A 24446-nucleotide genomic window follows, 5' to 3' on the forward strand; every position below is an offset into this window, starting at 1 on the left:
ACCATGTGTAAATTCATAAGTCGACAGCATTGCTGAGTATTTTCTGCAGTGAACCAAAGACAGTCTCAAAAACACGGTTTGAAATCGCTGGTGTTTCTGACGTCACAAACGACCTTGTAACCAATCAGATCAACGTGTGATCGTCAACCAGTGGATCGCTGAGTGAGTGAGTGGAGGCGGGGCTCATTTGCATGCATATTTATAGAACCACGTATAATGAGGCAAGTGTGCAGAGATTATACTTTCAAGTTTAACAGGTTATTTAAGTTTTTATTTCTAGTGATAAAGAACGTTTACAAGCTGTTTAATTCAAATATTACAAATAAATTCAAATAAAATCCATGATGAGAAATCCTATGAAGCTCCTGACATAACTGGCGACTATGGCTATCAAGCGAGATTTTGAGTGAATTTTGATTGCATATAATGCTGTGATCTACCTTTATTCCTGAGCCAGCTGTTGCATATTTAATTTTAATATGCACAATGTTAATAGGCTAATGGCTTTTCGAAATATATTTCTTTAGTGATTGCTGCATAACAGACAATAAACTCATATATTACTAGACAACTGCAAGTTTCGGTATTTTCTGTGTGTGTGTGTGTGTGGCTGCGTTTACACTTGGCATTAACATGCGACCTGTATCTGGATTGTCCACATACACATTGAAAAGACAAGTGTAAACGCACATCTGATCGGAATGTTATCCGATCAGCGTGTCCCGGTTCGGAGGTAGTCGAGGACGCATTGTGATCGGATCTCAGTGTAATGTAAACGCAATCCAGCCATCGTGTCTGCATTCACAGGTGAACGTAATTTAAATCCCCGCGTGACTGTCAGAGAGTAATGGCCAGACGCAGTTTAGACACAAAATTAAACTTATCTGACCAATAAACGTCAATCTTTAAAACAGTTTATTTATGTGTGTCATTTTTCATTTTAATTGTGCAACATCTGAACGAGGCGATCGCCTGTACACTCACAGTCAGTCATGAGATCTTAATGAAGAGCTGAACGCTGCTATGCCAGAGGATCAGAATCGGAATTTTTTTATGTTTTTATTGTTTCAGCATGTTTATCAATCTCCCATTTCTGTCAATATAGTCATTGCACGCAACCTTAAACCCAGATGATCGATGATGTGACTTGTTTAACATGATCAACCCAGTTATTTTTGTAAGATCAACTCTAATTTGATCTAATTAATGGAGATTGCATATGAAAGTAAAGTGAGTGAGTGAAAGCATTTGGGATGTTGTTTAATTTGTATCATCTTTACTATTAATCTGGTGTCGTGCCACGTACAGACCTGATTTAAATATTATGCGGGAAACAGAAATCTGATCGGTTATCCAGATAGAGAGGCTGCTTAATGTGAACAAATATAAACGCACCATGTCCTGATTGGCTAATGATCGGATCACGGTGATCGCATGTTAATGCCAAGTGTAAACGCAGCCTGCTGGACAGCTGTGAGCTCACTATCCTTAATTGCACTCATTTTGCAGTTAACCAGGTCAATATTACATTCACTAGTTTCTGAACTCTAGCTAAAAGTGCCAATATCAAATCACTTTTAGTAGCATGAAAATACAGTTGAACCCTTGTATAAAACAAATGGTGTAAATGAGTGTGAAAAGCCCTGTTTGCAGAGGTGTTGCACAGCGCGTGCTGTTTTGCTCGCGCGCGCGTGCTCGAGTGACGTCACTGCATGATGAGATCTCCACAGACTCAAAGATTAGCTTCACGTTGGACTGAAGGATGTTTTACGAAGAATCTTTTCTTTCTAATAAGAGCAAAAGTTCTTAAAAGAGGTAAGCTAATATTGCATGTTATTATTTATATATTTTCTTCGTCAAATTTGGGGAAATACCTGGAAAAGAGCAATGTGTTTAGGAAATTGTAGACTCTGTATGATGCATTTAGGTCTATTTCGTAGTTTGACTGTTTAATGTGCACACATTTTAAGTTGCCGTTGTTACAGTTAAATAACACAACTAACTATAGGGTTAGTGTATCATTTAGGGGTAACACTTTATTTTAAAGTGTCCTTGTTTACATTGCATGTAATAACTCTAGTGATAACAGTAAATTATGCATAATTACAATCAACAAAACCCTAATCCTATATAAGTACATGTTAACTAATATTAATCAGTAAATTAACTATAGCTATACTGTAATAAGAACACCTTAACATGGTGTAACTGATTTAGGGGTTAGTTGTTTGTAATTATGCATAATTTTCTGTTAATATTATAGTAACATGTATGTAACTGTCACAAATAAAATAAAGTGCTACCAAAATGACTTCTAAAAAGGTTTAATCAGTCTTAAAATTGTTATCTAATAAATATATCTAAAAATCCTTGAAACACGATAAATTTACCTGAAATATGAAGATATTGAGACCCGTTTTTATATAATGTAACTTTAATAAAAGTGTTTTTTCGTACTACACTGGCAGATTTGTTTCACTCGCAAGTATAAACCAGTGAAAAAAACAAAGATATATTGTTAATAATATGATTTTTGCTCTTTATTATCTTTGTTTAACTGGTAAATGATAGTATATAATCTTTTTGATTATATACTCATTAGTTATCATGATGATATGGAAGACTGTAAACGATATGATCTCACTGTGCACGTTTGCTCTGAACATTGATATTGGAAGACTTAATGCATGCTATTGAAATGTATGTGTTCACTAACACCAAGTTTAGTGAACTTAGCAATTAAAGTACACATGTGAACAAGTTTAGTTAACTTGGCAGTTTAAGTACATTATATGAACCATGTTAAGTGAACTTAATTCATTGAAGTAGTCTACATGAGCACCAAGTTAAGTGAACTTAATTCTTTAAGTACACTATATGAACATTAAGACATACAGCAAGTTATATGAACATCAAGTTAAGTGAACTTGGTAGTTTAAGTAGAGTCACATGAGCACCAAGCTAAGTGAACTTAAGTAGAGTCTACTTGTTATTTCAATGCATGCCATTCAATGCAATTTAACTAAAAACCATGTTCATATAAATAGCACAAAACCCAGTGAGATAACCTGTATGCTCCGTTTTACGTTATGTGAAAATAGCATAATGAACATAAACACTTTTACTCCTAGAAAATGAACCTGAATATGTTTTTGCGTTTCAGGTTATTATTAGCATGGTGACGCGTCTCTATCTAATGGCAGAAAGTAACAGGACCAACGAGGCTCCACAACTCATCTTGTGCAGTAATCAAGCAAAGATTTATGATTGTAATCAGTCAGATCCCATGAGATCTCAGAGCCCGATGCCGCTGGTGGACGCCTGGCTGGTCCCAGTGTTTTTCACCCTCATTATGTTTGTAGGCTTGGTGGGGAACTTTTTAGTCATCTATGTCGTCGTCAAAAACCAGCAGATGAAAACGGTCACAAACCTCTACATAGGTACGAAAGGTTTGTTTCTCAGAATATCATGTACAGTGCTTCTCACATTGTTTTAATAAACACTCTCTTTCTCTTCAGTTAATCTTGCAACCACAGATATACTTTTCCTGGTTTGTTGTGTCCCCTTCACTGCCACTTTATACACTCTTCCTAGCTGGATATTTGGGGACTTCATGTGTCGGCTGGTCAATTATCTGCAACAGGTGAGAGCGTTTTACTCTGTATAATTTTTTCAATGTAGGAGAGAGGAAAAATGTAATGCATGAAATGCCATATTGTAAATAAAGACCAATAATATTGTTCATTACAGTATCTTATTTGAGCAGAAAAATGGGCAAAATGCATTTATAACTGAATGGCTACTTAATTTGGTGCTCATGTCGACTGAAATTGCTAAGTTTACTCTGTGTTCATAGTGTACTAAAATCGTTAGGTTCACTTAACATTAAGTTCACTTAACTTGGTGTTCATATAGCGTACTTACAGAATTAAGTTAACTTAACTCAGTGTTCATTTAGTGTACTTACAGAATTAAGTTCACTTAACTCAGTGTTCATTTAGTGTACTTACAGAATTAAGTTCACTTAAATCAAGTTCACTTAACTCAGTGTTCATTTAGTGTACTTACAGAATTAAGTTCACTTAAATCAGTGTTCATGTAGCGTACTTACAGAATTAAGTTCACTTAACTTGGTGTTCATGTAGCGTACTTACAGAATTAAGTTCACTTAACTTGGTGTTCATGTAGCGTACTTACAGAATTAAGTTCACTTAACTTGGTGTTCATGTAGTGTACTTACAGAATTAAGTTCACTTAACTCAGTGTTCATGTAGCGTACTTACAGAATTAAGTTCACTTAACTCAGTGTTCATGTAGCGTACTTACAGATTTAAGTTCACTTAACTCAGTGTTCATGTAGCGTACTTACAGAATTAAGTTCACTTAACTTGGTGTTCATATAGCGTACTTACAGAATTAAGTTCACTTAACGTGTTCATATAGTGTATTTACAGAATTAAGTTCACTTAACTTGGTGTTCATGTAGCGTACTTACAGAATTAAGTTCACTTAACTCAGTGTTCATGTAGCGTACTTACAGAATTAAGTTTACTTAACTTGGTGTTCATGTAGCGTACTTACAGAATTAAGTTCACTTAACTTGGCGTTCATATAGCGTACTTACAGAATTAAGTTCACTTAGTGTCAATGTAAACTGAACTTAAATTGCTAAGTTCACTTAATTTTTTGATCATGTAGTTGACTTAATATCTTCAATAATGTCTAGTTGTGGAGCCTTATTTACAGGTGAAACTCGAAAAATTAGAATATCGTGCAAAAGTTCATTTATTTCAGTAATTCAACTTAAAAGGTGAAACTAATATACTATATAGACTCATTACATGCAAAGTGAAATATTTCAAGAATTTATGTGTTATAATTTTGATGATTATGGCTTACAGCTTATTAAAACCCCAACTTCAAAATTTGAATATTGTGAAAAGGTTTTTAATGAGCTGTAAGCCATAATCATCAAAATTATAACAAATAAAGGTTTGAAATATCTCACTTTGCATGTAATGAGTCTATATAGTATATTAGTTTCACCTTTTAAGTTGAATTACTGAAATAAATGAACTTTTGCACGGAATTCTAATTTTTCGAGTTTCACCTGTGTAACTGAATGGATCTAAAAAATGTATCTAAACTGTTCTAGGCTAAACCCTACAGTATATGCTGAATGTGTGATCTAGGTGTGTGTCTTTGACTGATCTCAGGTCACTGCACAGGCAACCTGCATCACTTTGTCTGCAATGAGTGTGGATCGGTTTTATGTGACGGTTTACCCACTCCAGTCTCTCCATCATCGAACACCACAGACGGCTCTGACTGCGTGCACCACTATTTGGATATGTATGAAAATCATTCCAATCAGTTTAAGTAAAATCCAATATTAATCACTTTTAGTTTTTTTTAATCTTATTGTAGTTACACACTCATAAAAATAAAGGGGCAACACTTTACAAGAAGGTTCATTAGTAACATTAGTTAATGAATGAAGTGAACTAACCACGAGCAGTACATTTGTTTCAGTATCTATTAATCTTTGTTAATGTTAGTTAATATACAAATACAGCTGTTCATGATAGTTCACAGTGCATTAAATAATGTTAACAAGATTTTAATAAAGTAGTAAATGTTGAAATTAACATTAACAAAAATGCTGTATAAGTGCACTAATTTGTTCATGCTAAATGTTAACTAATTAACCTTATATTAAAGTGTTACCAATAAATTCGGTTTTCACAGAGGTGCCATAAAGAACCATTATTGGTTCCCCAGTGATCATTTCTTTAATGGACCATTTTTTTTCTTAGTATGAAGAACATTTTAATTATCTAAAGAACCTTTTCTTCAATGGAATGGAGGTTCCGTGAATGTAAAAGGTTCTTTATAGAACCATCGATTCCAATAAAGAACCTTTATTTTCTTAGACTCTATGCTAAAGGTGACTAGCTGGAATAGTACATTATTATAATTTCTTGGAGTTCATGATTACATTTGTGCTACACCCAATTCGGGTTATTTTGGTTTGAATGAATGGCTTTTATTTTCATAGTTTTTATTGGCTATTGGCAAAATAAATGATTATATTCATATCTTTTCACGCAGGTTCTCTGCTGCTTTCAGTGCCGATCGCGTTGTATCAGCACACAGAGTCTTCGTTCTGGTTCGGTCCGCAGACGTACTGCACCGAGGCCTTTCCTTCTCTCGTTCACAAGAGAGCTTATATTCTTTACTCCTTCTTGGCTGTTTACTTGCTGCCTCTGATCACCATCTGCATGTGTTACACTTTCATGCTCAAACGCATGGGTCAAGCCACGGTGGAACCTGTTCATGGCTGTAACCAGGTACTGTGGTGTTACATCTCTGCATTATGGAAGATATTAAGTCAACTACATGATCACAAAGTTAAGTGAACTTAGCAATTTAAGTTCAGTTTACAGTAACGCCAAGTGAACTTAAGTACACTATATAAACACCAAGTTAAGTGAAATTAATTCTGTAAATACACTGTGAACAAGTTAAGTGAACTTAATTCTGTAAGTACACTATATGAACACCAAGTTAAGTGAAATCAGCAATTTTAGTACACTATGAACACCAAGTAAAACTTAGCAATTTAAGAAGTCTACATGAACACCAAGTTAAGTGACTTAATTCTGTAAGTACACTATGTGAACACCAAGTTCAGTTAACTTAATTCTGTAAGTACACTATATGAACACTAAGTTAAGTGAACTTAATTCTGTAAATAAGCTATATATGAACACCAAGTTAAGTGAACTTAATTCTGTAAGTACACTAAATGAACACCGAGTTAAGTGAACCCAACAATTTTAGTACACTATGAACACAGAGTAAACTTAGCAATTTCAGTCGACAACATGAGCACCAAGTTAAGTGAACATAACAATTTATGTAGTCTACATGAGCACCACGTTAAGTGAACTTAAATATAACTTAAGTTTTGAGAGACCCAATTACTCAATTAAATTGAGAAAACGATATTACTCCATCAATTGAATGCAGTCAACTTATTAGGGTTTTCAGTGTAGAAGAAAATTATAAATATTCAGACTTCAGATATATATACACTGCCGTTCAAAAGTTTGGGGTCGGTACGATTTTAAATACTTTTAAAAGAATTCTCTTCTGCTAACCATGGCTGCGCTTATTTGATTAAAAATACAACAAAAATCAGTTATAGTATTAAATATTATTCCAGTGTAAATCAGCTGTTTTCTGTGTGAATATATAGTAAAGTGTAATTTATTCCTGTGATCAAAGCTGCATTTTCAGCATCACCAGTGTCAGTGTCTTCAGTGTCAAATGATCCTTCACAAATCAGTATAATATGAGGATTTGATGCTCAAGAAACATTTATTATTATTATCAATGTTGAAACAGTTGTTGGTCTGTCAGTTGTACAGTTTTTTTTTTTTTTTGGATTCTTTGAGTAGGGTTAGGGTTAGAATCTTTTGTAACATTATAAATGTCTTTACTGTCACTTTCGATCAAATTAATTATTCCTTGATAAATAAAAGTATTGATTTCTTTCCTCCAAAAAATAAAAATAAAATTCTCACTGACCCCAAACTTTTGAACGGTAGTGTATATATATATATATATATATATTTTTTTTTTTTTTTTTTTTTTTTTTTTTTTACTAGTGGGTGCAGGACACTATAGTTCATTTTTGTAAGTGAGGATAGCAAAATAAAGTAAACTGAAATATTATACCCAAGAATTCTTCATACAGTGACCACCAGTCAAATGTATAAAAATTTGGGACCAAAAATGATTCCGACACTTTGACCTGATCATGTTTGGCTGAAGTGTTTTTTCTTTAATTGCTAATGCACCTTTTTACACCACAGACTGAACAAAATTAAGAATTGCTTGGTAATTTGTTGACCTAAATTAGCATTATCTAATTGTATAGTTAAATTTAACAGCTGACAGATATTCAACATAATTCATTTGTGAGACAGTCTAAAAGAAGGACGGACAAAACCAGTGAAATATCAACTGAGTTCATAACCGAGTTCTTGTCATGTTTTATTACCATTTTCTAAACTATAGCGAATAAGTAAGGGATAATGTATAGCGAGGCGGTTGTTATAGCGAATACAACCCCGACTGACTGATCATTGATTGAAGTTTATTTCGAGCAAAATAAAATAAAATAATATATACATATTAACACACACACACACACACAACAAAAAAAAACATAGCACAGTTTATCTCCCATATACATAGATATGAAGATATACACATATACACACACACACACACACACACACACACACACATATATACACTCACCTAAAGGATTATTAGGAACACCTGTTCAATTTCTCATTAATGCAATTATCTAATCAACCAATCACATGGCAGTTGCTTCAATGCATTTAGGGGTGTGGTCCTGGTCAAGACAATCTCCTGAACTCCAAACTGAATGTCAGAATGGGAAAGAAAGGTGATTTAAGCAATTTTGAGCGTGGCATGGTTGTTGGTGCCAGACGGGCCGGTCTGAGTATTTCACAATCTGCTCAGTTACTGGGATTTTCACGCACAACAGTTTCTAGGGTTTACAAAGAATGGTGTGAAAAGGGAAAAACATCCAGTATGCGGCAGTCCTGTGGGCGAAAATGCTTTGTTGATGCTAGAGGTCAGAGGAGAATGGGCCGACTGATTCAAGCTGATAGAAGAGCAACTTTGACTGAAATAACCACTCGTTACAACCGAGGTATGCAGCAAAGCATTTGTGAAGCCACAACACGCACAACCTTGAGGCGGACGGGCTACAACAGCAGAAGACCCCACCGGGTACCACTCATCTCCACTACAAATAGGAAAAAGAGGCTACAATTTGCAAGAGCTCACCAAAATTGGACAGTTGAAGACTGGAAAAATGTTGCCTGGTCTGATGAGTCTCGATTTCTGTTGAGACATTCAGATGGTAGAGTCAGAATTTGGCATAAACAGAATGAGAACATGGAACCATCATGCCTTGTTACCACTGTGCAGGCTGGTGGTGGTGGTGTAATGGTGTGAGGGATGTTTTCTTGGCACACTTTAGGCCCCTTAGTGCCAATTGGGCATCGTTTAAATGCCACGGCCTACCTGAGCATTGTTTCTGACCATGTCCATCCCTTTGTGGCCACCATGTACCCATCCTCTGATGGCTACTTCCAGCAGGATAATGCACCATGTCACAAAGCTCGAATCCTTTCAAATTGGTTTCTTGAACAATGAGTTCACTGTACTAAAATGGCCCCCACAGTCACCAGATCTCAACCCAATAGAGCATCTTTGGGATGTGGTGGAACGGGAGCTTCGTGCCCTGGATGTGCATCCCACAAATCTCCATCAACTGCAAGATGCTATCCTATCAATATGGGCCAACATTTCTAAAGAATGCTTTCAGCACCTTGTTGAATCAATGCCACGTAGAATTAAGGCAGTTCTGAAGGCGAAAGGGGGTCAAACACAGTATTAGTATGGTGTTCCTAATAATCCTTTAGGTGAGTGTATATGTATATATATATATATATATATATACAAACACATATACATTATAAATAATAACTATACACAAACATATACACATGACATGTGTACCTGTACACACACACACACACACACACATTACAATTTTAATACACATATCCACATATATTATGACCCCGACACGTAGCGGAGGTTGTATTCGCTATAACAACCGCCTCGCTATACGTTATCCCGCTTATTACATGGCTACCTACCAAATAAATCAATATTTTGACACAAAATATTGATTTTAAAAGGAGTTTATTGATTTAAAAACAATTGTATTGCTTCCGCTAAAGAAAATAGTCCGTTCCGTCTCTGAACTGCGTCCATGGCAACGCTCTGTTTTTCATGGTAACGGTGTGTTATACTTAGCAGCGGTCGGTCGGTTATCAAGAAATAATAGACCGCATTCTACATTAGAGTTCAACCAAGCCATTTAATAAACTGTGATAATGTGATAAATGTTGAAGGTGTCTGAATAAATTTAGTTTTGACTGTATATGACCCATAATGAACCCTGATGTGTCTGATGGTGTTTGTTTTCCAGCTGCAGACTCCAGCAGAGCGAGTGGAAGCCGTGCGAACCAGAGTCTCCAGAATGGTGGTTGTGATGGTTCTGCTGTTTATATTCTGCTGGGGTCCAATTCAGATCCTGATTCTCTTACAAGCATTCTGTTCTGAAGATGTCAGTCACAGTTATACACTCTACAAACTCAAGATCTGGGCTCATTGCATGTCCTATTCCAATTCCTCCATAAACCCCGTGATCTACGCCTTCATGGGAGCCAACTTTAGGAAGGCCTTCAGAAGTGTGTTTCCTCTGATCTTCAAAAGGAGCGCAAGAACAACCGAGCCTGTAACCTATAACAGGGAGATGAACTTTCTTTCATCCCGACCTCAAAGGATGCTTTGGACAAGTTATGCATAATTATACCTAATATAGACAAAATCAATAACACTTTTTATACCATGGTCTGGGTGAATACTCGATTCTGATTGGCTGTAGGGTGTCCATTAAAAAGTGAAAGAGGACTCCTAGTAAAGGAGTTCTGGTGAAACTGACTGTTTACCGTTTGAAATTAATAAATAAATGCGCTGGCTACATCAGGTGTGAGTAACCATAGTGAGTAAGTCAAAGTATCCGTTTACAATTATTGTATCAAAACAAACATCTAGTTAGCCGTTATACTATGCCTACCTGTGTGTTTAAATTATAGGTTAAAAAAAACGAAAGTGTAACGCCCATGGCTAGACAAGCCTAACTTACATGAAAAAAAAAATACGTTAACTTTCTGGCTCGTAAGTTAGCTAAACTGAAGGGTTCTCCGAGCTGAGCCGACTATAAATATCTCCGGTTGCTAAATAAACCGTCAGGCGTAACCAGGGAAACCAAGTTATTGTTTGTAAAAACTTTAGATTTCGGTTGTAAAACTAATTAAAATATGAACTAATGTTTTAAAAGTGTTATTTGGCAAGTGATCATGGTATAAGCGGGTTAATGCCCGACGAGGTGTCCATTGTCTAGGTATTAATGGACTTCGCCTCGCCGTCGTTCATTAATACCTGACAATGGACACCTCGTCGTCGGCCATTAACCCTTTCATGAAGACCCCCTCCGACCAGTGTTATGGGACTGAACGGTAAAAGGTAAAGAAGCACATCATTTTTGATTCAACTGGAACAAACAAAAAATCAAATTGAAACAATTCTTTCTGAATACACTATATTGGACTGAATGGATACACTTGTGAAAAAGAAATACACTTTAACACTTAAAAGTACTTATTACAGAAATAATACACGTTAAAGGTGCCCTAGAATGTTTTTTAAAAAAAAAATTTTATAATGTTTCCTGGGTTGCCCTTATAATGTTAGTATGTTTTTTAGATAAAGAATAACCATAATTTAGAAATAAATGGCATTTTTCCTAGCCTGCTTTTAGCCTCTGATTTGAACACTCTGTTTGAAGGGGCGTGTCTGCTGTGGGATTCAGTGTAACCGCGGCCACTGCTGTGATTGGCTTACATGCTTGCATATTAAATAGCTACGCATTACATGTGAAACTCTCTCCCGAATACTTTTACTACTGCTATTATACGTTTTTACTATAACAGCTATCGAGATTAACGAATCGTGAGATGTTTTTAAAGTATTTAGATCTATTCCCATCACATAAAATATTGCCGTGATGAGCATTGAGCAGATGACAGTGTGTTGATCGCGAGAATGAAGATCTTATCATTGCAAAGCAGTTTCTGCACTCTCTCTAAGGCTTTCACCAATGCAAACACGATGATGTAAATACAGTAAGAGCTTCGTTGTGCAGTAACGTGCGTCATTGATTTCATAACGAGTTTGGCAAGTGTCCAGATAAACTCGCGCTGTGTGGAAAGATTGTTCTTTGATCGCTTTCTGTATATAATTTGTTCACAATTTAAATACGATTATTTTCATCCTACTAAAAGAAACGATGTGAAGCTGATATTTTAGTCACTGGCCTGACTTACTGATGCATAAACAGTATTGAACGATTTTGAGAGAAAGATTACCTGTCTGAACTCGAACAATTACACATCAGAAAGTGTTGCTTGGTAGCTCGATCCGAGGCCAGCTCTGTATTGGCCCAAGTTGAGGAAACAGTCGGTGAAATGTTTGGAAATTTCCAGAGAAAATAAAATTAACCCATTGTTTCTTCAGAGGCTCAGATGAAGGAACTAAAAAATACTTTTGTGTTCATGTGTACATCCACACTGAGCAACTGCCATGCTTCGGCTGCGCAGTTCCGCCTGGCATTGAGGGCTGGCATATGCAAATATTTGGAGGCGTACATATTAATGATCCCGACTATTGCGTCACAGTCGGTATTGTGTGGAGAACCGACCGTTTTTCAGGGGTGTTTTTCATAAACGTGAATTAAATGAGAACGCGAAAACAGTCCAGTTTGAGATTCACTCTATGTCATGTCCATGCACTGAACTCTTGTTATTTGACTATACCAAGGTAAATTCAATTTTGAATTATAGGTCACCTTTAAAAGAATATACATGGGTGTGAACTAAATGTAATGCTTTACAATGCATGTTAATTGCAATTAAATAAAAATGTATTAGTTGACATCACAAAGTACCTTGTAACCATTCACATCAACGTGTGATCGTCAACGAGTGGATCGCTGAGCTGAGTGAGTGGAGGCGGGGCTCATTTGCATATTCATAGAACCTCGTATACTAAATGAGGCAAGGGTGTCGAGTTACATTCAAGCTATTTTAAGGCATGAAGACATTTTTTTCAAGGAAAAAACTCTTAAATATATAATTTTGGTGATCAAAGATGAGTTTTAAGGGATAAAAATATTGACAGGGGGGCTATAAAATTGATATTAAATGCAAATAGTTGAAATTAGAAGTTTTTTTTACTTTATTATGTAATTTCATAACTTTTGTTAGAAGTGTACTGCTGAATGTACTATCAAAAACAATTACAGTATGGTTAGCTAAAATATACTTCAGTGTTATTATATTGAAACTTGTATGTCATGTGTTTAACTATTTGTAATTACACGTTATGATAAAGTTGCAATTTAGTAGTACATTTAAAATATATTAACTTGAAATGTAATATCAAGTACAATAATCAAGTCCTTTACATGTACTTTATGTTAGTCAACACATCAAAATAAGTGTACATTAAAGCATGACAAAAAATTATTAAAATATTTCACATTGACAAATTGTACTTTTGTAAGTTTGTGAAGAAACAGTCATGAAAGTGTACTCTTATTTCATTTCTCTTTTATTATATTATCTGCAAGTATAGTTTTTAAAAAGTAAACTTTTAAGATTTAAAGTACACTACAAGTGAATATTCAATATAAGAACACTTTTTAAAAGGGTACTCTTTCATCAGATAAACAGAAATATCCACAAACATATCTTGAACAAAGCCTTTTTTGGTAACATTTGGGTGATCATATCATATCTTTGAAATAATTATTACACAAGTAAGTTAGTTCATGATATAAAAAGCAAGATTTTCTTTTTGTTTTGTTTCTGGCTGCAATTCACTTAACGGCCACAGGTGTCACTAATAACAAGGTTTTCTGAATTCTATATTTCTAGTGAAAGTGTTTATAAACTGCTTAATCCTTAAAAATTAAAATGAATGAATTAAAACTAAATCCACAAAAAATGATCCCATGATGGGAGGAATTTTCCACATAGATTTTTTGACAGGTATTTTACCAATATTTCGAGGTATTTTGCTGTGTTGGAAGGAAATGTCCGTAAATTAAAGGAATAATGTCGTTGAAGAACATTACCTGTACCTTTTCCATTTTCTACAGATATTTGTTTCTTACAGTGAATCTCTTTGACCAACACCACTGAAATGGATGTCATGTTTGTAGTGAGTGCAATAAGACTTTTGTTGTTGATGTTGTTGTTTGTTGTAATAATTCATTTATTAAATCTGGGACAAACCTGAAATTGAATCATGTTAATGTAAATGTGGGAGGAACACCAAATCACACAGATCTCAATGAATAGAAATCAAATATATATGCTTATATAAAACGTTAAATGCCGTGGTGACGACAGCAACTGAGTGCGTTTCATCATGGATTGATCTGAAAGCATCAACAAACCCTTGTACAAGCCAAGCCCTGTGGTTTTTAATGCGAATCACCATAAATAGAGATAAATAGTTACAATGGTATTTTGTTTTGGTACATTGCTAGTGTATTCGAGTTGCTTGTTAATCTTATAGACAGGTAAATAAATAGACAGATTTATTTTCGTCCGATAGGTTTTGTTTTGCTGTTGAGTCCGACGGTAGGTGTCGCTGTGAGCGCACAGTGTCCTCGAGCCGCAGTGACAGTGAGTAGAAGAAGAGCTCTTGATGACAGCAGTCGCGCGCAGGTGAGTAATCTCGTTTATATTTTAACACCCTTTTTGTAGTTGTTATAGCCTACTTAAAGCAATCAAACAGAACTATTTTAAAATGCAGCGTAAACTATTGATAACTACACGTACATTATTAAAAACTCCACATAAATGTACCGTGTATGAAAGCATTCAGAAAGAACAGCACATCAGTGTGTGTCAGTGTCCAATAGGGCTTCAGTCACACAAAAATACACCGCTTAATTCTCTTGATGAAAATTGGGCTAACGTGAATGAGCCTTTGTGTTTGATGTGAACGTGTTTTAGAGTTTTCAAGATTATCTTATCTATCTATCTTTATGTCTGTCTATCCATGCATCCGTCCGTCTGTCTATCCATCTGTCTGTCTGTCTATCTATCTATCTATCTATCTATCTATCTATCTATCTATCTATCTATCTATCTATCTATCTTTATGTCTGTCTATCCATTCATCCGTCCGTCTGTCTATCTATCCATCTGTCTGTCTGTCTGTCTATCTATCTATCTATCTATCTATCTATCTATCTATCCATCTGTCTGTCTGTCTATCTATCTATCTATCTATCTATCTATCTATCTATCTATCTATATATCTGTCTGTCTATCTGTCTTTATGTCTGTCTATCCATTCATCCGTCCGTCTGTCTATCCATCTGTCTGTCTGTCTATCTATCTATCTATCTATCTATCTATCTATCTATCTATCTATCTATCTATCTATCTTTATGTCTGTCTATCCATTCATCCGTCCGTCTGTCTATCTATCCATCTGTCTGTCTGTCTGTCTATCTATCTATCTATCTATCTATCTATCTATCTATCTATCTATCTATCTATATATCTGTCTGTCTATCTATCTGTCTTTATGTCTGTCTATCCATTCATCCGTCCGTCTGTCTATCTATCCATCTGTCTATCTATATATGTCTGTCTATCTATCCATCTGTCTATCTATATATGTCTGTCTATCTATCTGTCTGTCTGTATCTGTCTATCTATCTCATCCATCTGTCTACCTATATAGTTGTCTGTCTGTCTGTATCTGTCTATCTATCTATCTGTCTGTCTCTGTCTATCTATCTATATATCTGTCTGTCTGTATCTCTGTATCTATCTATCTGTCTGTCTATCTATCTACCTGTCTGTCTGTCTTTCTATCTATCTACCCGTCTGTCTTTCTATCTATCTATCTATATATCTGTCTGTCTGTCTATCTGTCTTTATGTCTGTCTATCCATTCATCCGTCCATCCGTCCGTCTGTCTGTCTATCTATCCATCTGTCTATCTATATATGTCTGTCTATCTATCCATCTGTCTATCTATATATGTCTGTCTATCTATCTGTCTGTCTGTATCTGTCTATCTATCTCATCCATCTGTCTACCTATATAGTTGTCTGTATCTGTCTATCTATCTGTCTGTCTCTGTCTATCTATCTATCTATCTATCTATCTATCTATATATCTGTCTGTCTGTATCTCTGTATCTATCTATCTGTCTGTCTATCTATCTACCTGTCTGTCTGTCTTTCTATCTATCTACCCGTTTGTCTTTCTATCTATCTGTCTGTCTATCCATCTATCGGTCTATCTATCTATCTACTATCTATATCATCTATCTATTTATCTGTCTGTCTGTCAAGCTTTCAGGCAAGCCAACACATAAAAGTTTATCATAACAAAGTATCCTTGTTTAGTTATGACGTTTGCACTATTAATCTTGCACATTTGTTCCTACTAGTGTTCACACCATGTCAGGAGGACTCGGAGGGTTTGCCCAGATCACGGACTGTTTATACATCGGCAACGGCAAAACGGCGAACGACTCTTCAGTCATACGCTCTCTCAACATCACATGTGTTATCAATGCAACTCAGGACATAAGAAACGCAAACATTCCCACGATCGATTATATGCACGTGTCCGTCTCCGATGATCCCGAATCCAGACTCACTGAGCATTTTGACGCAGTTGCTGATAAGATACAGCAGGTTTGTGAAGAACATGGACGAGTCCTGGTTCACTGTAACGCAGGCGTCAGTCGATCCGCGGCTCTGTGTCTGGCGTTCCTGATGAAACACTGTCATCACACACTAGCAGAGGCTCACACACGGCTCAAAGCTCAGAGACCCATCATCAGACCGAACCCCGGCTTCTGGAGGCAGCTCATCGAGTACGAGCGCAAAATACATGGAGAAAACACAGTCCGAATGATCAACTCTCCTGTTGGAGACATCCCAGATTTATATGAGAGAGAAACAAGGGGATTGATTCCACTTTAGGAAAGGAAATGTTTCTTATTTCATTCACATTTGAATGATTTTGAACATTTTTTGGGGGGCGTATCAACGATATGTTTGATTTTATAAGTTGTGGTGTTCTTCATAATTAAGTATTTGTGATGTTATGCAATAAAAAGACAGAAGATGGCAGAAGAATTCTTAGTTTGGCATGTTGATTGAAATGCAGTGACCCAATAAAATATTAGTATGCTTAAACCACACTTAAAAATGAGTCATTGCGTTAGAGAAAACAAAACCTTGTAGCATTCATTTTAAAGTCCCCCTGTAGTGAATTTTTATCCCTTAAAACTTGCCTCTTTTAGTATACGTGGTTCTATGAATATGCAAATGAGCCCCGCCTCCACTCACTCACTCAGCTCAGAGATCCACTGGTTGACGATCACACGTTGATCTGATTGGTTACAAGGTCGTTTGTGACGTCAGAAGCACCAGCGATTTCAAACCGTGTTTTTGAGACTGTCTTTGGTTCACTGCAGTTTTAAGGAGAAAATACTCAGCAATGCTGTCGACTTATGAATTTACACATGGTTTGTCTTAAAGCATATTAAAAACACCACATAGACACAAACAACATTAAAAGCTGGATTTTCACCACAGGGAGACTTCAAAGTCACCATGAAATCAAATTGACAAGTCTTATTTTTAATGGTATATTGCAGTAAAAAAAAAAAAAAAGATTTATCGTGCACATCATTATTATTTTGATTCATGCGCCTCATAATCTTGAATCAAAATAACTTAAAGGAACACTCCGACTTTTTGGGACTTTAGCCTATTCACCTTATCCCCCAGAGTTAGATAAGTCCATCTATAAGTCTGTTTGACGCACCCACCGCTAGCCTAGCTTAGCACAAAGACTGGATGTAAATGGTTGCAGCTAGCATACTAATCCAAATAAGTGACAAAATAACGCAAATATTTTCCTATTTACATGTTGTGATTTGTATAGTCACAGAGTGTACAAAAAACAAAGTCACATGAGACACAGACATATTTTAACCGTATAAATACTGGGAACTATATTCTCTGAAGGCGAAGCACTGCTACTTGGGCGGAGTGATAACCGCAGCACCTGAGACGCGCCGTGGTGAGGAGCAGAGAGCGCGTCTCAGGTGCTGCGGTTATCACTCCGCCCAAGTAGCAGTGCTTCGCCTTCAGAGAATATAATTCCCACTTTCCCAGTATTTATACGGTTAAAATATGTCTGTGTCTCATGTGACTTTGTTTTTTGTACACTCTGTGACTACAAATCACAACATGTAAATAGGAAAATATTTGCGTTATTTTGTCACTTATTTGGATTAGTATGCTAGCTGCAACCATTTACATCCAGTCTTTGTGCTAAGCTAGGCTAGCGGTGGGTGCGTCAAACAGACTTATAGCACGCACGGAGATGAAAAAGGTATGTATGGACTTATCTAACTCTGGGGGATAAGGTGAATAGGTTAAAGTCCCAAAAAGTCGGAGTGTTCCTTTAACTTAAAATAACCCCTCCCTCTTGCAGCAACATCTCTTCTCTGATGATGTGGGCGGGGCAACCTGTCACTCACATGGGATCGACCAATAGCAAACCACAACCATCCAATCAATTCCCCACAGACTCATTCCCCTATATTTCCTTGTTCGAGAAGCCGTTTCACTATACGTCGCAAAAGGGAAGAAAAGACTAGTGCAACTTCTGTTTCATGACGACATTAAGGAGAAATAGCACACTTCTCAAGCCAAACAGACCTGTAAGTTACACATCTGTGTGCACTGACTTCAGACATCCACTAAAAATCATCTTGGGACTAGATTGTTATAATATGCAGACTGATCTCGGCGTGGACATACACGCGGATAGCTCAAAATGCGTATAGATAACACGCCACTTGAATTGAAAGTGGCGTGTATGTTTACGCAAAGTCATGATGTCATGTTGTAATATGGCTCAGAAAAAGTTCAGTTTCGGAGAAAGCTCCAGCATCACTTGCTTGCAGATCTGCCATCTGGTTCAGTTTATTTGTTGGCCAGTGCAATGGCATTCAGACATTGCAATGTGGATTTAATGTAAGATTGTTGTGGTTTACCAAGAATATTTTTGTACCAACAATATCCGTCAACAATAAAGTTCTCTTGCAAGGCCTAAAGGGCAAAATCCTCCCATGAAAAAATAAACAATAAAAAATCTGGCCAGTGCACATCGAGAGAGAAAATTATGAAAATATTAGATTCCTTCCTCACAATAAAGTCAGTAATGTGTGTGTAACTTTAAAGGGATAGATTTAAATATATATATATGTACAGTCAAACCTAAATTTATTCAGACACCTTCAACATTTCTCACATTATCACAGTTTATTCGCTGTAGTTTAAAAAATGGTAATAAAATATGAGCAGAACTCAGAGTTATCAAATCAGTTGATATTTCACTGGTTTTGGCCTCCTTCTGTTAGACTCTCACAAATTAATTTTTACTTTATTTTGCTCTCCTCACTTACATAAATGAACTAAAGTGTCCTGCACCAGCTAGTAAAAAATAAATAAATAAATATCTGGTGTCTGAATAATTTTTGGTTTGACTATATATATTACCAATAACATAAATATTTTTTAATAACCAAAAATTATTCAGACACCAGATATAGTTTATATATATATAGTTTCCTTGAGGTTCACTTGTAATGTTAATAAAGTTTTTTGCCCCCCTATTCTGACCCTCGGTCTGAAATGACTCGTTATTAAGGGGCGGTTGTCATAAAATCATAAAATGACTTTCAACAAGCATAAAAAAACCTAAACTTTTATTTGAACAATATTGTACATCAAACATTACCTTGGTTTTACTCAGACAAGACAAATAAATATTATTTGTAAAAAAAAAAAAAAGAGCATGGGTTATTAACGTTATACATTTGATTTTTGTTATAGCGAGACATTCACTTTTACTACATATCTGCTTGTGTGGTGCCTCAGTTTGAAACATTTATGTATTTTTAAGTTTTGAAATCTTAAAATAGTCCTTTGCAATGCAGATCTACAACTATATAACCAGCTAGTTTTTTTGGCATTGGCATGTGTGTATTTCCACCAGCATTTTTACAGAGACATTGATTGACAGAGTGAAAATTCACACACACATGGTGAATATTTGATATGTGGTAATGTGACCGACCGTGGCATGAAGATTACTTCCTTGTTTGTTTGTTTTTTTTAAAAGGTTTTTATGATCAGGTGACCTGGGCATTGTACAAATATTCCTGGTGCGGCCCATGAGGCTGTGCGGGGCTTTCCATCTTCCTGAATTATGAATGTCCAGTCTTCACAGTACTTTTCTATTGTCTGGTTTCCTGGACCAAAAAAAACACACAGAACTGAAAGTTATTCTGAGAAAGTTATGAAACTGGTTGGCATTGTTTTGGAGTGCTAGCAGATAATAAATTATTAACAAATTTTATGTTTATATGGAGGTCTATTTCTGACACACAAGAAGAAAAAAACGAAATTATGAGATTGCAAAATCTAAATGATGACATAAAAGACTTTTATCTCATAATGACTTTTTATCTCATAATTACGATTGACCCAAATATTATTATTATTTTTTCGAATGTGGCCGAAACAGGCTTTTAATTTAGTGAAGAATTGATCTCAAAATAAAAATAGAAAGTCTGTGCATTTAATGTTTCATTGCAAATCTTTAAATAGTGAGCACAACTGTTTTTCAGAACATCCAATTAACTTCTTTTATATATATATATAGGCCTATGTAACACTGTGTAAGTGTATAAGTGAGTCCAGCACATTTATTTCAGTGGAAACTGAAAAGGGAAGAGAGAAAAGGGGTTTTTATATTGCTATATCATGCCAGTGACATCTGTTTTGGATTCGAAACTTCACAATAATGCCCCACTGCTCGAGGCCAAATAAAGCAGATGTCTGTGATCTCTAACCTTATTATTATTATTATTTTTTTCAAAGAAGACATGCAAATGTCTGATATTCCAAACACTAACATGTTTTCTGTATGAACCCTGTTGATCCATATTTGGTTCAGTAGTCTGGAAGGGAATAGGGTGACCAACAGTCCTGTTTTCCCATGACATGTCCTGGCCGTCTTTTATAAAGTGATGAAAATGTCCTGGTTTTCAAAAAACTGCTGGGAAAGATCAGCACTACAGCAAAATATAGATGGGCAAACAAGGAGGATGAGGAAGAAAAACAGGATAAAGAGGAAGAAAACTAAAGATATAAATATATTTTGTTAGTTCGTTTTTGTAAGTTTGTGAGAGGTTCAATTTGGAGGTATTTCTTTCAGTTATTTATTATTTATATATTTATTGTTCTAATACAGAAGAGACATTATTTCTATCATTATTTCATTCATTATTTTTGAAACCTGTCATAATAAAACAAGTTGAGTAACCTCTGAGAAGCCTATCTGGATTTGTGTCTTGTAATATAACCATTTTCTATCCATACAGAGGAGGCTGTAAAAAATGTAAAAAGTACGAACTATTGCAAGCCCATTTCCAACACATAAGATAAAAAAACTCATGGTAAATCATAATTATGACATAAAAAGAAATTGAAATTGAAATTATGGCATGCTAGTCATAAGTATTACATAAAACTGGGAATTATGAGTTGGCTTAAAAAGTAATAGTTTTCATGATGGGTCGTACATTTTCAATGATCTGGATTGCAGGTGTTGTAGTAGCACATATAGAATGAGGTCTGGCATTGTCTTGCTTCCCAGGAAAGATGTCATCTTGATGTCAGTTTATGTCTCCCAATCCCGATATTCTCCTCCACATCAATGTTACCTTCACACACACTCCCGTTCCCACTGATGCTCCTCCAGACATGACAGATGTTTGCTTCCCGGTCGCTGATGAACGTCTGGATGATCCCTTTCGTCTTTGGGACTGAGACCTCGATGTCCATTTCCCCAAAAGCTGTCTGAAACATGGCCTCATCAGACCAACATTTCCACAGTGGGTCGTCTGAGATGAGCTCGGGCTCAGAGAACTCTCCAGCATCTCTGCACTGAACTGATGTAGTTTCTCCTTGAGTTACAGAGATTCGAGAAGCATTTCTCCATGCATGTTCAGTGTTTTCCAAAGTAAAAAAAAATAATAATAATCTTGCATCACAATAAGTGTATTGTGATTGTCAAAATGTTTTAGTAACTAAACAGATTTTTAGGTTTAGTGAAAACATGTTATAATGTTTGTAGCCTAGGCTACAATTTTAGGTAAGCTACGGTTTTTTTTTAATTATTGCTTGACACAAATTTCACGATTTCAATTCAATTCTTGTGATTTGATTCAATATTGACACATTTGGATAAATATTAGGTAGGCTGCACAAGATTTTTCTCACGAAAAAAAAACATCACCTAATGCTGTAAACATACAGAGAGCGTGTATATATAGCCTATATTTAATATATAAATATAGGCATTATATTTATATATTAAATGCATTTTTTATTAACAACTTTGTTAAATTATATAAGTAAAAAATATAATAATATAGGCTACACATTTAGCAAAACACTCTTTTTTCTAGCCAACTAACGTGCTATATAGCTATTGGTCATTAAATGGCTTTCCTGAGGTAAATGTTATGTGACATAATTGTTCTTCAGCTATTTTATTGACCTCTTTCCGCGGTTGAAAAACACTGATTGATCGATATTATGTATGAGGAATATACATTTCGGTAAATTACTGTATCTTTCAACATTGTTCAATTCGTGATTATTTACTATTAGCTAGAGATGATCGGTTCACGTGCCGATTGAACTGAGGCGCGAATGTGCGTAGGCTATAGCACGAATTTAATTTCTCGTACCATTTATACGCCAAAAATAGTTTTTGCGTGCATATGATACGCACTTTATGGCGTGTAATACACACGAACTCCACACCCCTAATCCTACCCAAGGGGTTTGTCAGTGCGTATATCATTTGCACGCAAAAACTATTTTTGGCGTATAAATGGTACGAGAAATTAAAATCGTGCTATATAGTCAGATAAGCACTTTCATGAGATCGTGTTGGTCACGTCACATTTAGCTACAAGCGCCAAAACGATATTTTTTTGTTTGAATTTCGTAATAGAATTTTTGGACTGTGTTGTAGCTATTCAAATAATAACAAATAGCCTACATATTTTTTATATATATTTACAAAATACAATTAATTTGGCCAGTAAAAACATTTTAAAAAAAATCTTTGTAGGCCTACTTTTGTCTCTTTAAGAGATTCTTGATTTTATTGCATTTTACAAAATTTCTCTACTTTTTTGGAATTGCAGTTGTAAAGTGTAATTTATTCCTGTGATAAAGCTGAATTTTCAGCATCATTACTCCAGTCTTCAGTGTCACATGATCCTTCAGAAATCACTCTAATATGATGATTTGCTGCTTAAGAAACATTTCTGATTATTATCAATGTTGAAAACAGTTGTTCTGTTGTTTCATAATTTTTGTGGAAATGCTTTTTTTTAAAGATTCTTTGATGAATAGAAAGTTCAGAAGAACAGCATTTATTTGAAATAGAAATAGTAACTTTTATTCAATTTAATGCATCCTTGCTGAATAAAATGTACTGCCTCCAGACTTCTGAACAGCATGCATGCACATGAAATTGAAAATCAAAGTCTGAAAGCCAACTATTGTGGCAGAGAGAACCATGTGCACCTTGTCATACAACTATAACCATACCATTTCCCCCAGTTTACTGTTTATATTATTTTCTATACATTTGTTTGCATGAATGATCCAAGCTAAGTGCTCAAATGAAATGAGCAGGTTTGTTTGCGTGTGTTAATGGATAGGACGAAAGTAGAAGAAAGAGGGCAAAATGTGATGCACAATCTGCATCATGTGTGTGCACTGGATCTGTTAAACATTAGACTAGCTCCATGTGAAGTGCAGAAATGACAGAAACTCTCTCAGACAGCCTTCATAGGCAGTGCTTGTGTCCATTGTTCTCACGCATACTGTCATTAATGAAGGGATGTAGACCTCTGATGCTCATGCAAACTGACAGGTGAGAGAATGACATGAAATCTAACTACAGATCTAACTAACCGGACAAAACACAAAGTTAACATGTTTGACGTTTGGACAGGTAAAATGCTAAGCAATTATGTGAATGTAAATGTGCATGTCACGGAAAATAGATGCACAAGCAACCTGGATTCAGTTTAGACACTGATCAATGTAGATCTTGTACATATTTCACATATTCCTAAACTGCTGTGCCTTTGAGAATAAGGCCTAATTGCAAACAAGTTTTGTACAGCCTAATAAATACCAAAAAAGGTAAGTCAACTAATAGGAGTAATCTTTATATTAATATAGCTATATAATAACGCGTTAGTTACTAATACTGAGATTTTCAGTTTTGTTGCCTGATTATGTTCATGCAAGATCCGCTGATTGTCAACAAGATGTCAGTTTGCACGGCATTTTCACGTATGGGACAACAGGCAAACAATTTTGGCCAAAAAACAGGACGTCCTTGTAAACACAGACGATTGAGCGAGTCAAACCAGACAATGCGCCAGTCTCTCGCCATGCCTAGTGAAGCACGCTGGCGCTTTGAGCGCCTAATGTACATTAAAACATGACGAATGTGTGACGCAAGCGGATCGTAACCAATCGAAAT

The 24446-nt window shown here is 35.7% G+C and overlaps 2 protein-coding genes across 3 annotated transcripts; both read left to right on the forward strand.

Moving 5' to 3' along the window:
• Nucleotides 1-3117: 3117 nt before the first annotated feature.
• On the forward strand, nucleotides 3118-10614 carry kiss1rb (KISS1 receptor b). 2 transcript variants are annotated; one of them, XM_056232835.1, is made up of 5 exons: nucleotides 3118-3440; nucleotides 3519-3643; nucleotides 5217-5352; nucleotides 6112-6350; nucleotides 10109-10614. In XM_056232835.1, the coding sequence occupies exons 1-5, from the start codon at nucleotides 3176-3178 to the stop codon at nucleotides 10487-10489; spliced, it is 1146 nt and encodes a 381-aa protein (XP_056088810.1). In that variant the 5' UTR covers nucleotides 3118-3175; the 3' UTR covers nucleotides 10490-10614. The 2 variants fall into 2 exon arrangements, with proteins under 2 accessions (XP_056088810.1, XP_056088812.1); XM_056232837.1 differs by having other exon boundaries at nucleotides 3312-3440; nucleotides 3595-3643; nucleotides 10109-10613.
• A 3799-nt stretch (nucleotides 10615-14413) lies between these two features.
• Nucleotides 14414-16776, forward strand: zgc:153044 (uncharacterized protein LOC751678 homolog). Its single transcript, XM_056232788.1, has 2 exons — nucleotides 14414-14477; nucleotides 16225-16776. The coding sequence occupies exons 1-2, from the start codon at nucleotides 14458-14460 to the stop codon at nucleotides 16763-16765; spliced, it is 561 nt and encodes a 186-aa protein (XP_056088763.1). The 5' UTR covers nucleotides 14414-14457; the 3' UTR covers nucleotides 16766-16776.
• Nucleotides 16777-24446: the final 7670 nt, after the last annotated feature.

Source organism: Rhinichthys klamathensis, unplaced genomic scaffold, assembly GCF_029890125.1.
Source record: "Rhinichthys klamathensis goyatoka isolate OS25496 unplaced genomic scaffold, OSU_Roscu_1.1 h1tg000356l_1, whole genome shotgun sequence".
In the NCBI taxonomy this organism is placed as follows: domain Eukaryota; kingdom Metazoa; phylum Chordata; class Actinopteri; order Cypriniformes; family Leuciscidae; genus Rhinichthys; species Rhinichthys klamathensis.

Bases quoted from the DNA above. Each gene is read 5' to 3' on its own strand.
- kiss1rb (XM_056232835.1), top strand. From the start codon at position 3,176: ATGGTGACGCGTCTCTATCTAATGGCAGAAAGTAACAGGACCAACGAG. The intron at 3,644-5,216 runs GTGAGAGCGTTT...GACTGATCTCAG, and splicing joins TGGTCAATTATCTGCAACAG to GTCACTGCACAGGCAACCTG. The intron at 6,351-10,108 runs GTACTGTGGTGT...TTTGTTTTCCAG, and splicing joins CTGTTCATGGCTGTAACCAG to CTGCAGACTCCAGCAGAGCG.
- zgc:153044 (XM_056232788.1), top strand. From the start codon at position 14,458: ATGACAGCAGTCGCGCGCAG. The intron at 14,478-16,224 runs GTGAGTAATCTC...TGTTCCTACTAG, and splicing joins ATGACAGCAGTCGCGCGCAG to TGTTCACACCATGTCAGGAG.